Raw genomic sequence first — 13,881 nt, 5'->3', positions numbered from 1 at the left:
AAGAATAAAAAAAGAGGAATGCTTTAGAACAAAATTTCTTTTTCTTTTTGGTACTGGGGATTGAGCCCAAGGGTGCTTAATCACCGAGCCACATCCTCAACTCTTTTTATTCATTATTTTGAGATAGGGCCTTACTAAGTTGCTTAGAGCCTCACTACATTGCTGAGGCTGGCTTTGAACCTTTGATCCTCTTGCTTCAGCCTCTTGGGCTGCTAGAATTATAGGTGTGCACCACCAAGCCCAGCTAGAACACAATTATTTCTTCTTCTTTTTTTTTTTTTGGTGGGGGTAGGTACCGGGGATTGAACTCAGAGGTACTCAATCACTGAGCCACATCCCCAGTCCTATTCTGTATTTTATTTAGACAAAGGGTCTCACTGAGTTCTTAGGGCTTCACCTTTGCTGAGGCTGACTTTGAACTCGCAATCCTCCTGTCTCGGCCTCTCAAGCCACTAAGATTAATTAAAGTAATGTACCACTGTGCCCGGCCAGAACACAATTATTTTCATTAAAGTATCTAAGCACCATGGATATAAAACTGTTAGTCCCACATGCTTAGTGGAAATCATTAGAATACTTAGATTAATATTTTAATTATATAATTTCAATCTGATATTTAATCAGAAGACATGGAGATATTAAAATTTTACATTTTTGACTAACCACAACAAAGACAAAAGCTTCATTTGTTGTACAGCATAATTATTTTACAATATAAAGTAGTGATGTTACAAATGAACCCTATATACTAGATTTTTCAAATCCGACTTCAGACTTAAGGAAGAAATCAACAAAGAATAAACACACATTCCATTTTATTTCTATGGTACATATATCTGTCTAAATTTACCTCTCTGTCTGTTAAACTGACGACCTCGGACACCTTGTCTCAGTGTTGTCTGAAGTCTCACTCGTCTGAAAGGCTTTGGCTGACTACTGCTAGTATCTAAGAAAACAGAAGAAAAGCAAGTTAAAAAAACTTGTTAAATTTTTAAGAAAGCAGTTATAATGGCAAAAAAAGTTACTAAATGAATATATGGATAAAATAAAGATGTTAGCTTTCAATATTTAAGTTTGCTTTTTAACAACAAAGGGACATTTAACAAACAAAAAATGTTTAAGTAAAACAAAACAAAGCAACCCACTAAATTATAGCAAAAAATAAAAGGTCTGACTTTTTTCATTCATACCCATGTATCAGACATGGTAGTAAATGCAGGGAGTACATTGTAAAACAAAATGTAAGGTGCTGTAGAGACAGATCATTATTAACACAACATAAGTCCTGTCTGACTCTACTCTTTTTTGAATACCTTCAATCCAATTATTAGTAAATCCTGCAAGCTTAAATTTAAATATATATCCTAAATGGGACTACTTCTTAAAAATTTTCGTCTGTAATCCTGTCCAACCCATCTTTCTTTATCCTGAATTACTGAAATAGCCTCCAAAATTTCTCCTTGTTTCTGTCCATTGCTCATTTCAGTTATATACTGCAGCCAAACTGACAGTCGATCATGCCATTACTCTATGTGAAGCCCTTTGGTAGTTTTCTATACCCGAGAACCCCAGGGCAATCACAAAGATCAATTTGATCTATCCTCCTCACCCCACTGTGTCTCCATTCTGACCTCCTTGCAGACTCTGAACACATCAGACACTACTCGATGTCTTATAAATTTTGCATCTGTGATTTATTTTGATCTCAGAACACTCTTCCACCAACCACTGCACAGCTTTGATCTCCTTCCCCCTTTTTTAGGTCTTCACTAAATCTGTCTTAGTGACACTTTCTGTGAAATTGCCTGGAATATGGCAGACACTCAAGTATTTATTGACCAAATGAATAACTGCTTGGATGGGGAAGTACAGTTTACATTATCAAAGAAATTTAAAGACATCCTAATTTCATAATGAACAACATATTTTTCTCAGAGAATGCAATCTTAAAACTAATATCAATTCTACTACTGAGAAAAAACAATTGTCATAGATCATCAAAATATAATTTGGGAGTATAGAACCTCAGTAATTTTGTTAATTATGACAGTTACATTTTTTTGAGTCTTCTGTGTACAAAATATTAATTTGTATAATTTACACACATTATTTCTAATTGTGATATTTCACAATAAGACATCCAGAAATTTAAAGCAGGTTTGCCATAAAATTTGATGTTTCCATGGCAGTTTCAGGATTCTTGCTTTATATAAAAAACTTAAAATGAAAATAATCAGGGTGGACAGAGTATTATATTTCTTAAATAATACAGGTGACTCCCTGCCTGAAAATTTTGAGATAGATATGCTACTATAATGTGTATTTAAGAGTGAAATCTGCAGAGCTGAGCTTCTTGAATTTGCATCCTGGCTTGTCTATCACTTACATGTGACCTTGAGAAGTTATTCAATCTTCCTGTATCTCCGTCTCCACATTTTTAAAACAGTGGGTTTTATTTATACCACACTGGGTTGTTGTGAGAATCAGAAGAGTAAATATTTGTAAGAGACTTAGAATACTGCCTGAAACACAGTCATTGCTCAATAAATGCTGTTTTTTTTTTTTAAATTACAGAAATACCTTATTAGAGAGATGCATAATCAAAAACATAAAAAGCCAAACTCTGTAACCGTTTACTCCAGTAAACTTCAAACATATTTTCTAAAGCAACAAAGCCCCCACCCTTCAACCATCCCTATCACATCTCATGCAGAACCCCACTATGTAGAACAAACAAAAATGAAGCTGCTGGTTCAAACAGTGGCAGTAGGTCTGGAGAACTTGTCCTTAGCACTCTCTCTAGTACATATGTCCCCTATGCCCCTGGAGCACCTCTAAGAGACCCAAAGTTTCTATAGAACATTATGGTGAAACGTGAGTGGGTCCATAGTAGCCATGTTTCTGATTATTAATGCTGGCATACTAGAATAATAATAAATATAAACCAAGTTCCCTTTAATGATAATAAAGTTGTACTGTAATCAAGAGCAGTGACTTACCTACAGAAGAACTGGAAGGAGGATCCTGGCTGGTGGAAGGGAGGTCTGACTCATCAGATGCCTGCACAGGTTCTTCTTCCTGCTGACTATCAATTTCTAGGCCTGCTTCTGAACTAATACTATCAGGAAAAAAAAAAAAAGAAACAAAAATTGATTAGAAGACATAAAATGGATTCTGGAATGTTTCCTAAATTTTTCCTAGATTCTCTTTGATATTCTTTTTTTAACTAAAAATCACAGATTCTGTTAGTAGTCATATACATTTTTTAAAGGGACAGTGGAAAAATGAGCTTTTTTCCTCATTCTTTTTCTCACTAAGACAAGGACATGTTCCAATTTTAGTTTTTGTTTTTCCTTTTCTGAGGAGGGGGACAGTTAACAAGGATGTTTTATATTTTTGACACTTAGCTCTCATATTGATAATCAGCATTGATAATCTATTATATAGATTTTGACAAACCCCAAAATACTTTTTAAGGAAAGCAGAGTACTAAAATAATTCACAAGTCATAAGTTTTAATCAATATACCAGTAAACCACCATGGGCTGTCGTTCAGATAAGACAGGTTATGGGGATGTGAAATTCTTTGCTCAATGGCTATAATTCCATCTTTCTATCTCATTCAAAAAACAAGTGAGGGAGATAGAGTGAAAAAGAATAACCATGTTGAATCTCCTCCAGTTTCATCATCTGCAAATATTCGTACAGTTATTAGTAACAATTTACCTGAGAGACATCTCTGAGGACGGTGTGCCAATGCTGAGAAATGCTGGTGAGATGTAAAGAGCATGGGGCTAAAATCAAGGCTTCAACTCTTACTTAGCACCAGCTGGTTACCCAGGAGTACAGCCTAAGCAAATATATTTTCACACAGCTGAGTCTGATCTTTACCATTTATATTAATGGAAAATAATATTCTGCAGGAATATTGTGTAGATTGGAAATGACATATACTGGAAGTATGGAGTTAAAATTAACTAGTGCTCTCAGTAGCATCTGTAACCTCCTGATAATCAAGTAGAGATTAACACAGATCTGTATTATACCTAAAAGACTAGACTTGGCTTATCTGAAATGTTTCAAAATAAAACAAAGTCCTAGCTTTTCCTCAGGAAATCTGGGTTCTACTGCTTCTTATACTTCTGACCATGAAGTAGTTGACCTTTTTCCTTTTATAAAGAACTAGGTTCCAGCTTGAAAGTTAATTTGTCTAGGCTCCTTTCATTAAATTACTCTACTCCCTTTGGATTAAAAAAAAAATACCTGCCATAAAATACTTTCTTTGTAAAGCCTTCTTTATAACTGATGTGTTAAAAATGTTGTAATGTCTTGAAAACTACCAGAAAATCTTTAAATTTTATGAAACCAGTATTTCAGACACCAAAGTCTAAAAGCTCGTAAATAGTGAGAATTATTTGAGAGCCCACTACTAAATGGAAAGTGAGTCATTTCCTAATATTCCCAATTTTCACAGATAGACTTCTTTCTTGGAGAGCAATTCAAGCAGCTATAACAGAAGGGTACCAGTACTTTTAAAGAAATATTATTTTTATTTACATTATGCAATTTTCAGGGAGATAATGGTCTTAAAAATTGCCTCCTATAACAATCTCCAAGTTCTAAATATACTTTTATATCCAAAATAGCTTTTCAAAATATGTGATTCAGTTTATTTTTTTATGTAGTAAGATGATGTTGAAAACTGAGCACAACAGATGGTTTCCTGGCTAAAAGAAAGTAAGCGTGTAGTCCAGTGGTAAGAGCACTTGCCTCGAAGGTGTGAGGCCGTCAATCCTCAAGTACCACATAAAAATAAGTAAATAAATAAATCTAGATATTTGTGTCCAGCTACAACTAAAATATATATTAAAAGAAAAAGTAAACATAAAAATGTAGTGAATTTTAAGCAAGCAAAAACAACAAAACAAACTTTTACCCTTCAGATTCTGCTTCCACAAATACTTCATCTCCATCATCACCAGCTGCTGTTTCGTTTGATGTAGATAAAGTGCCCGTGGATGTCGTCACCATTGGAACAGACTGAGAGGCATGCTCTGAAGCATCAGAGGTGGTACTCTCAGTAAATACAGTTACTTTAAAAAGAAAAGGAATTAAGATCTTAACTTTGTGGTGTATTACATTTTAAGCCAAATATGCTTCCATGTTATCAATAAAACATAAAATCTACTAATCTGTCTTTGATATCTACCTGGGGCTGCTACTTGCAGAGGAGTAGTGGGAACACTTCGACCACCAGGTTCTTCTTCATGAGCTAGGAAGAGGGGTGTTTCATACATTCCTAAACCTGAAGATAATTCTCAGTATTAATGAATGAAAAAACATAAAATTGCCAATATAACAAGTATCTAGGAAAACAGAAACAAGAACTAGCAGAGATGCAAAACTTTGTAGAAGCTCACAATCTAATCATTCCATCTAGCAAAAGCTGAGCTCTCAAAGTTTTAAAAACTCTATAAACACATCCATTAAACTCCCTAGCACTGACTGAAAGTACCTTTAAACAATTAGCCAAAAAAAGAAAATATCTACTTTGCTAACACATATTTGGAACAGTTGGCAAAACAAATTCATTTAGAGGTCAAAAGCACAGAAAATTAAAATATAAATATTTCCAAACTTCTGATACGACTTCGTCAAAAGACAAGACTATGACAATAGATTTATTTGGAAAAACAAGAAGTAATGCAATGGTGACTAATGAAAATGTATATATGTATTTTATGAAGGAAATAGTAAAGTATAAAATAGAAAAAAATAAAAAAGTATGTCATGATTTGAAACTTTCAGAATAATATTTCTTGACAACCACTGATGTTCTCACGACAAAAATACTAACTATTTCAATTTGGGGATTTTTAATGTTCACTTGATCTAGATTTGATTTAAAAAATTGGTGCTATGACCCAGGCGCAGTGGTGCATGCCTGTAATCCCAGTCTGTAGAGGCTGAGGAAGGACAATGGCAAGTTCAAAGCTAGCCTCAGCAATTTAGCAAGTCACCAAGTAACTCAGATCCTGTCTCTAAATAAAACACAAAAAAGGGCTGGGGATGTGTCTCAGTGGTTTAGTGCCCCAGAGTTCAATCCCTGGTACCAAAAAATAAATAAATAAATAAATAAATAATTGGTGCCATGTTCTATGTATGCTTTTATAAAAAGAAATAAAAGATTTTAATAACTATATTTTAGAAAAAAAAGCTAATGTTGTGTCTATTAGAATACATCTCATTGTTTTTGTCATTTTTGAAAGTTGATTCTTATTTTTATTTAAAAACCATAAGCTCAAATAAATATTGCTTTGTAGTGAAATATTTAATGAAAAATATTAATAATAATTACAGTGAATTTTTTAATATTTGATATATCACTAGTAACAATGTAATTAACTATAAACAAGCCCTCACATGAAGCATTCTGTAAAAGTTTGTGCACTTCAGAATAAACTCAATATATGTCCAGTACTGGAAAACATTAAAAATTCAAGACATCAATAAAAGTGCTTACTTTATCATGACAAATAGGTATGTCACATCATGTCATAACCTTAAAGGGTTGATGACTAAAAAGAAATACATCATTTATATCCCCTTTCTATTAGACTTGACAGTTGAGACAAATAGATCTTTCATGTGAAAACTATGATGGCAAAGATTTTCAATCATAAAAGGAGTGTGAAGTTGACACTGTTATTTCTTTTGAGAGGACCAAAGCCATCTATTAATCTGGATCCAGCAAATGTTATGGTACAAATAGGAAAGGCACAAAAGCCACTGACAAATTGCTGGACTGTGATTTCCCACTCAATCCAAAATGTTCTTAACAGTTTCAAACAAATTAATTTTAATGTGTTCTCAACTATTAACTAGTACTATGTTAGAATCTATTCCTCATTCAAGCTGCAAGGTATGAATTATCATCCTCCTTTTTGCTAATGAAACTGAAGGTCAACTAACTGCTAATAAGCAGTGATATTCCAATTTTAAGCTGTTTCTGACTCCCAAAGTCTAAGAAGTCCTAATATACCAAGCCACATAAAAATCTGAAGTTATATGAAGCTAATAACACAATTTCATATTGGAAGAGGCCTGCCATGTTAGATGACATCCTTAATAACCAGGTTAACAGGTTACAGTATATGATTTTTATAAGGACTATAGATTAATCCCTTATGTTGGGTCATTTATTATAAAAGCAGTATTATGTTTTACCTATTCAAAATGCTAGCTCACTTTCCAGAAACACTGTGGGTTGTATGGATTCTAACTGCATTTTAAGGTAATCAATTCTCCCAGTGGCTCAGAAGGCTGAGACAGGAGGATTGAAAGTTGAAAGCTAGCCTCAGCAAATACAAGGCAGTAAGCAACTCAGTGAGATCCTTTTGTCTAAATAAAATACAAAGTAGGATTTAGTATGTGGCTTAGTGGTTGAGTGCCCCTGACTTCAATCCCTGGTACTTCCCTCCCGAAAGTAATCAATTCCAAAATAACATACTTCATATGTGATTAACTACTTTGGGTTGTATTATTTCATATTTTGAACTTAAAAAAAAAAAAAATTAATTGAAAAAAATCTAGTCATGCATCTAACTAGGAATATTACATGTACCAAACTGTAAATATGCTGCGATCCTTACAGCAACTTCAACATGGGTGGTAGTATCTGTGTATATTTACTGGTTTAATTAAATTCCTGAATACTTCCTACATGTATGACACAGCACTAGAAGCCAGAAGAGATATGAATGTAAAAGCTAGTCCTTATGCTAAAAGAAACTGGAATTTTGTTGAAAAGATAATATTTATATGTAAGGCAATATTTAATAAGCAGTAAGTATATAACTTTCTCTGTACATTAGCATAGAGGTTATTTAGGTACCAACTTTTAAAATATTTAAATTTGCTTTATTTATTTAATTTTAAAATACTATACCATAACACCTTAGTACTAAATATAGACAAATCCAGGAAATCTAACGGTTTATGTAGTTGTTTACCTCCTTGAGAAGCAAGTTGGCCAAGATCAGAGTGACTAGAACTTGTCTGTGGCATATCTTCAGGTGGCCCAAACCGGAACCTAGGAACACCAGCTACCTGTGGGGAACTAAATGGACAAAAACTCATTTAAGATGAAATTTAAAGTTACCTGTTAAATTGCAATGGTGGAAAGAATATAGGTAAAAGAATGAATGTCAACAAAATGGTAAGAAAAACTGGTTAAAAAAAAGATGATAAAGGGTTTCTTACTCATAAAAATACTCTTAAAATATCAGTCACCAGGGCTGGGGCTGTAGCTCAGTGGTGGAGTTCTTGTCTAGCACATATGAGGCACTGGGTTCGATCCTCAGCACCACATAAAGATAAACAAATAAAATAAAGGCATGCTGTCCATCTACAACTAAAAAAAATTTTATATAAAAAAATCAGTCATCAATGAATTTAGTAATAATATAAACAACCTGTGATTTATTAAACTTTCAGCTCTCTTGAATTATGCTCATTTTTTAATCTGTTAGATATCCCCACGTAGATACGTTGAAAGCAACACACACATAGCAAACATAATAAAAAGTCAGAATGAAGTTCTAAGACAAAGTTAATCTCAGCTTTCACCATTTAGTCATAGAAACATCAAGTCACCTGTCTGGCCTGTTCCAGAGTTCACAAGCTGGCTCCCAAAGTTTAGAAAAATTGTAGTATTAGAAGGCTAGAAATCTGCTTTCCCCTTATTCTATCAACACTACTATCCCTTGTCCACAAGCTAGGATATAAAAGAGTATTATTTCCTTTGCCCACTCTTTACCCTATCTTTCCTTAGCTAGCCAGCTATTTTTAATGTTTATAGATATACCTTTATAATAACTCTTTATTCTCTTTTCTGTTTGAACACTATTGTTTTTGTCAGAGCCCTTTTATTTCAGGTGGACTTTAAAACTTGTCTCCACATAGTTATCCTCTTATGAAAGAACCCTGAGCTCTCCTGAGCTAATGCCACACATTTCCTGAATAACTGGACCAAATCTCTGCTATGAAAAAAGCTCCCAACTTTTACACGTTCATGTGTTGGAGGCTTGGTCCTTAGTGCAGTGATGATGTTGGTGGTGGAATTTTAAGAGGGGGAGCCTAGTGGGAGTCACTGGGGGTGCTGTCCTTATGAAGGCACTTGTTAATTTTCATGAGAGGATTGTTGAACAAACTTGGCCACTCCCCAACTACTACTGGCTTTCTCTCTGATCATGTGATCTATCATTATAACAAAGGCTCCTGCTACTGGAATGTTAAGTACCTTTATCAAAGTTGAGCTGTAAGGCCAGCAACATAAAGTGTGAGCTAAAGAAATCTCTTTTAAGTTACCCAGTCTCAGATATTTTATTATAGTAATAGAAAACACATTAACACAAGGCCTCATTCTACTCCTAACTTTGTCAGATAATCAGACTATACCTCAGTGTCTGACATTAAAAATGTAAAGCTTTTACTTTTATTACTTTCCATAGTAAGGGAAAGTTAGCTTGGCCATGGACATTCTCTCCAAGAGGACTGCTACTGTCATATATGGTTTTTAGGAAAAAGAGTTCAGGGACTAAAGATTTTCAGAGCTTTAAGAATTTGACATACAGAAGCATGTTTATTTCCGTGAGAACACTGTTCACTGGTTGGTGCTCAGAAGTATGTTAATTGAAGGGAGTCTGACATTCAGAAGAAAGGAGGCGACATGATTGATTGGCTTGCAAAAGTGTGTTAGCTAGGCAAATTGTGGTCAACAGATTAAGCAAGTTTAAATCTGGTTCTGATTACCATGTTTTACCACATGTACAGAACAGTCATCTTTTCCAAATTTGTAGAAACTTAAAATTCTGATCTTCAAAAGTATATTCTGTTATATGACTAATAACTTGAGGCACAATAAACTTGTACTTTCACCTGGAAAGCCTTTTAATCCTTTAAGAGAAGTGGTATAGCACAACAAAGGTTCTAGAGCCAGACTGCCTGGTCTGAAATCAAAAACTGTTAATTCTCAGTTGTCTGACATCCAGCAAATTAGTTAACATCTTTGTGCTTTAGTATCCTACTTGTAAAATAATAACAACAATAGTGTCTATGCTCAAAGTTATGAGGATTAAACAAATTCATGCATAGAAATGTTAAATAAATGTTAGCAATTCTAAGACTCAATTTAATGTGGTTCCTTATTATGTCTTCTCAGATTTTTCCTCCCATAATTGTTGGAATAATTAATTTTTCATTTGTATTAATAAAGCCTATTGCTTTTGCCTGCCTAATCTCCTAGATTGTTTAGGTTATAGTTGTAGCTTGGTTTTCACAATACTACTACCTATCATGATCACTAATTACTAACACCTTCAACAAAATCTGTACAGCATTTACTATGTGCTAGTTAAGAGTCTAAACACATAAACATAAATGAATTAATTTATTTCCCATAACTGACAAAGGAAAAATCACTGTATTATTATTTCCTTTTGAAAAATGAGGCTTCCCACAGCAGACAACCTAAGAACTTCTTATTTCTAAGAAGCAGCAGAGCTAGGTTTTAAACATGGGCATTCTGACCTTTGAGACAATGTTCTTAACCACTGTTATGCTATCTTCAAGTTTAAAATTCTTTTTAGAAGTAACTGTGTATCATTCACCTCTGTATAATTTTCCCCAACACTATATCCTCGATCCTCCTACTCTAGTGCTAATTCCTACACAGTAGAGAACTCAACAAATAATGAAATCAAACTAAACAAATTAACAGGGAAACAGGAAGAATTTAATTAGTAACAAAATATACTTTCTTTTCATTCACTTACTGAATAGCTTCAGCAAATCCATCAGTACGATGTGGTACCACAAGAGTTGGGGTACTTGGAACTGTTCTGTCTTCATCATCAAAAAAGTGCTGCTGCTGCAACAAAAAGAGAAAACAGGAGTATTAACAGGCACAACAGCACATACATGGACTATATATGTTCTTGCTTAACATATCAATCACTTTCATATGATTAAGTTAGTACTTACCATTCCACCTATTCCTGGAGTCAACTGAAGCCCACGTCCTACAGACTGCCTTCGGGTCATCTGAATTCTCTATGTTAAAAAGGAATTACACTTGTTGTAAGAAATTAAGCAATAAAACACCAAATAGTAATAGATACAGCTTATTATTATCCTGGCAATAAAATAACTGAAATATTAATATATATGTAATGATCAGGCTATTTTCTCAAGGAAAAAATGCCTCTACTCTGTACTAAAGAAATCAGTGACTTTTTAAATTAAATATTAATGGATTAAAATATTTATTAACCAATACTTAAGTTAAAATGAATTAATAATACTATCCTATTTGTATGTAAATGACTTCCATTCCTACCTCCCTAAGTGAAAATGTTAACAGGCATGCTTTTACATCTCAAGGTTTGCTTATATTTTGGGGTTCAAATAGCAATATTGACTTCTTACAGTTTCCCCAGTTCAAGGTAATTCCAAGTTAATGGATTGAATATATTTTGTAGGACCCACACAAGATCCTATAAAACTCTATTTTCACATAATGAAGTTATTTTCAGCAATGGTATTTTAGTAGAATCTATACTTGACATTTGTCAACTGTCAAGTTATAGGGGAAAACAAAGGCTGTACATTTCCTGCTGTGTTCTGCAAGAGCCTCTAATTAAAAGATATTCAAACCTACTAAATGCTGAATATAAAGGGGTTGTGCACGTCTTCATTAATTTAAAAAGCAGAAATGCATGATCACAAACACATGACAGAAAAAAAATGTGAGGGGAAACAGAAATTCCTTTTTAAAAAATATGTGCACTTCAGGGGCTGAGGTTGTGGCTCAGTGGTAGCATGCTCACCTAGCATGCATGAGGCACTGGGTTTGATCCTCAGCATCGCATTAAAAAAAATAAAGACAATAAAGTCCATCAACAACTAAAAACATATTTTAAAAAACATGTGCACTTCAGAAAAAGAAACCTTCAAAATTAATGGTAGTGAACTACTAAAATCCATTTTTAAAAGATAAAACTCAAGCAAATGTTTTTCAACCAGTGGAGATAGCAACAAAATTTTGTTATGAATACTGTCATTTCAGTTTATATACTAAGTGTCTTTCTAAGTTTCAATCCATTTATGAAAGTAAACTACTGCCATGTTTTAAGGCTAGGAAATCAGATTAGTTTCATTAAAAAAATTATAAAAACATTAAAAATATATTTAATTTCCAAAAAAAATAAATGTCCAATGAAGAGGTAATAAAAGTCAAGATTTTTTGAGGTTCATTTTGCAGAATGACTATTTGCTTTAGTACCTGAACTGGAGGTCCCAACTCTTGAGGTGGAGCATGAATGGTCAGTCGTGGGGGAAGTGGATGTGGTGGGCGTCTTGGTGACTGAGGTGCTCGAGGGGTCTGTCTTTCAGATGCTGAGGAAGGCTGCTGTTCTCTGGAAATCTCCTGGGGAAAAGATGACTCTGCAGCACCTGTATTTCCTTCACCTAAAGGAAAAGTTTATTATGAACTACTAAATTTGCCACAAAATAACTTGTACAGTCAATCACAGAAGCATAAACCTTATCATTAGAAATGTTAATCTAATATTTTCCAAAGTACTAAGTGAGGTGGGATGGAAACAAATATGGATGATTCCAGAATCTAATGGAGCCTGTACTTGTGAGTTATAGGGCCATGGACAAATTATTTAACCTTTTTGAGTCTATTTTTTTGCTTGTTTAATAGAGTAAATTTAATGTACAAATAAGGTTTCCAAAACTTCAAGTAATAGACACAAACCTATGAGCCCAACACATGCTAAAGTAAACATAACATAAATTTTGTATCCTACTGTTTTTGATAAAATGAGCAAATTAAAGGTCAGACCTCCACATATCTATCAAACAAGGTCAAATAGATTGGGGAAAAGCCTCATATAAATACTTTTCCAATTTGGTTTTCCTAAGTTTCAAATTTCAATCACCTCTCAAATATCTAGGCCCTTTACAAACATTGTAAAAGCAACAGAATCTGTCTGCCACTATAAAAGTAGGATAGAATATCATAAAATTTAGTAGTTTTTAAGTCTCAGGTCTAAAATTGGATCCATATTCTAACATATGGTAACTATGTGACCTTAGGTAAGTTACCTCACTTCTCTTTGATTCAGTTTCTTCACTAGTACCTAAGTCTACCAAGATTACTGTAACAATTCAAGACAAATAGAGATGCTAAGAAAAGTACTGAGTAATTTTGGGTAATGTGCCAAAACCATCTACTTCCTTAATTTTACCTAGCCTATTAGCCCAATTTTGTTTGACTGGAAAAATGAAAAGAGAAAAGGAAAAAGTCTCACACAAATACTCAATGAACATCTATCTTGTGCCTTAATTGGGAAAAATGGCTACGAACACTGGCCCTCAAAAGACTTAACTCTTAGTTATAATACCTGAAGAAGAAAACAAAATTTCCCTTGATATCTCTCCAACTATATGATGAAATAAAAATATTCAATCCACAAAATGTTTAACAGGGATACTATTAATTTGTTATACAGCTTAATGCTTTTTTGGTTTATTTTTCTCTTAAACAATTAACAGTTGAAAAGGTTGATTGCTCTTATTTTACATTAATACAAACATGCATACATTTTGCCCTTTTAAATATCTAGATGTATATAGAAACCCAGACACAATGTTTTCCCATTAATCAAAACATACAAGGTTTTACTGCATCACTATTACTGATTTTGGTGCAGTATTATTATCTGTAAAACCAGAAATATTACACCAGATGATCACTAATACTTTAAACCACATTTTAAAACAATTATACTAAAAATATTCTGTAATCTTTTA

General features: G+C 33.6%; 1 protein-coding gene across 2 annotated transcripts in view; it reads right to left on the bottom strand.

The window, feature by feature from the left end:
• Tpr (translocated promoter region, nuclear basket protein) overlaps positions 1-13,881 on the bottom strand; it is a 60,381-nt gene that overhangs the window by 230 nt on the left and 46,270 nt on the right. The window contains exons 43-50 of one of the 2 annotated variants that reach the window (XM_046462685.2): positions 12,344-12,528; positions 11,044-11,112; positions 10,836-10,930; positions 8,013-8,119; positions 5,210-5,305; positions 4,937-5,093; positions 3,000-3,118; positions 851-946 (exon numbers count right to left, since the gene is read on the bottom strand). In XM_046462685.2, coding sequence (XP_046318641.1) covers positions 851-946; positions 3,000-3,118; positions 4,937-5,093; positions 5,210-5,305; positions 8,013-8,119; positions 10,836-10,930; positions 11,044-11,112; positions 12,344-12,528 — 924 coding nt within the window. The remainder of the gene's footprint in view (positions 1-850; positions 947-2,999; positions 3,119-4,936; positions 5,094-5,209; positions 5,306-8,012; positions 8,120-10,835; positions 10,931-11,043; positions 11,113-12,343; positions 12,529-13,881) is intronic. The other variant, XM_046462684.2, reaches the window with a different exon arrangement.

This window comes from Marmota monax, unplaced genomic scaffold (assembly GCF_021218885.2).
Source record: "Marmota monax isolate L192 unplaced genomic scaffold, Marmota_monax_Labrador192_F-V1.1 WCK01_AAM20220418_F8-fsc00250, whole genome shotgun sequence".
Lineage (NCBI taxonomy): Eukaryota > Metazoa > Chordata > Mammalia > Rodentia > Sciuridae > Marmota > Marmota monax.
Note: the sequence above shows the minus strand (reverse complement) of the source record. Positions and strands in the feature narration are given on the sequence as shown.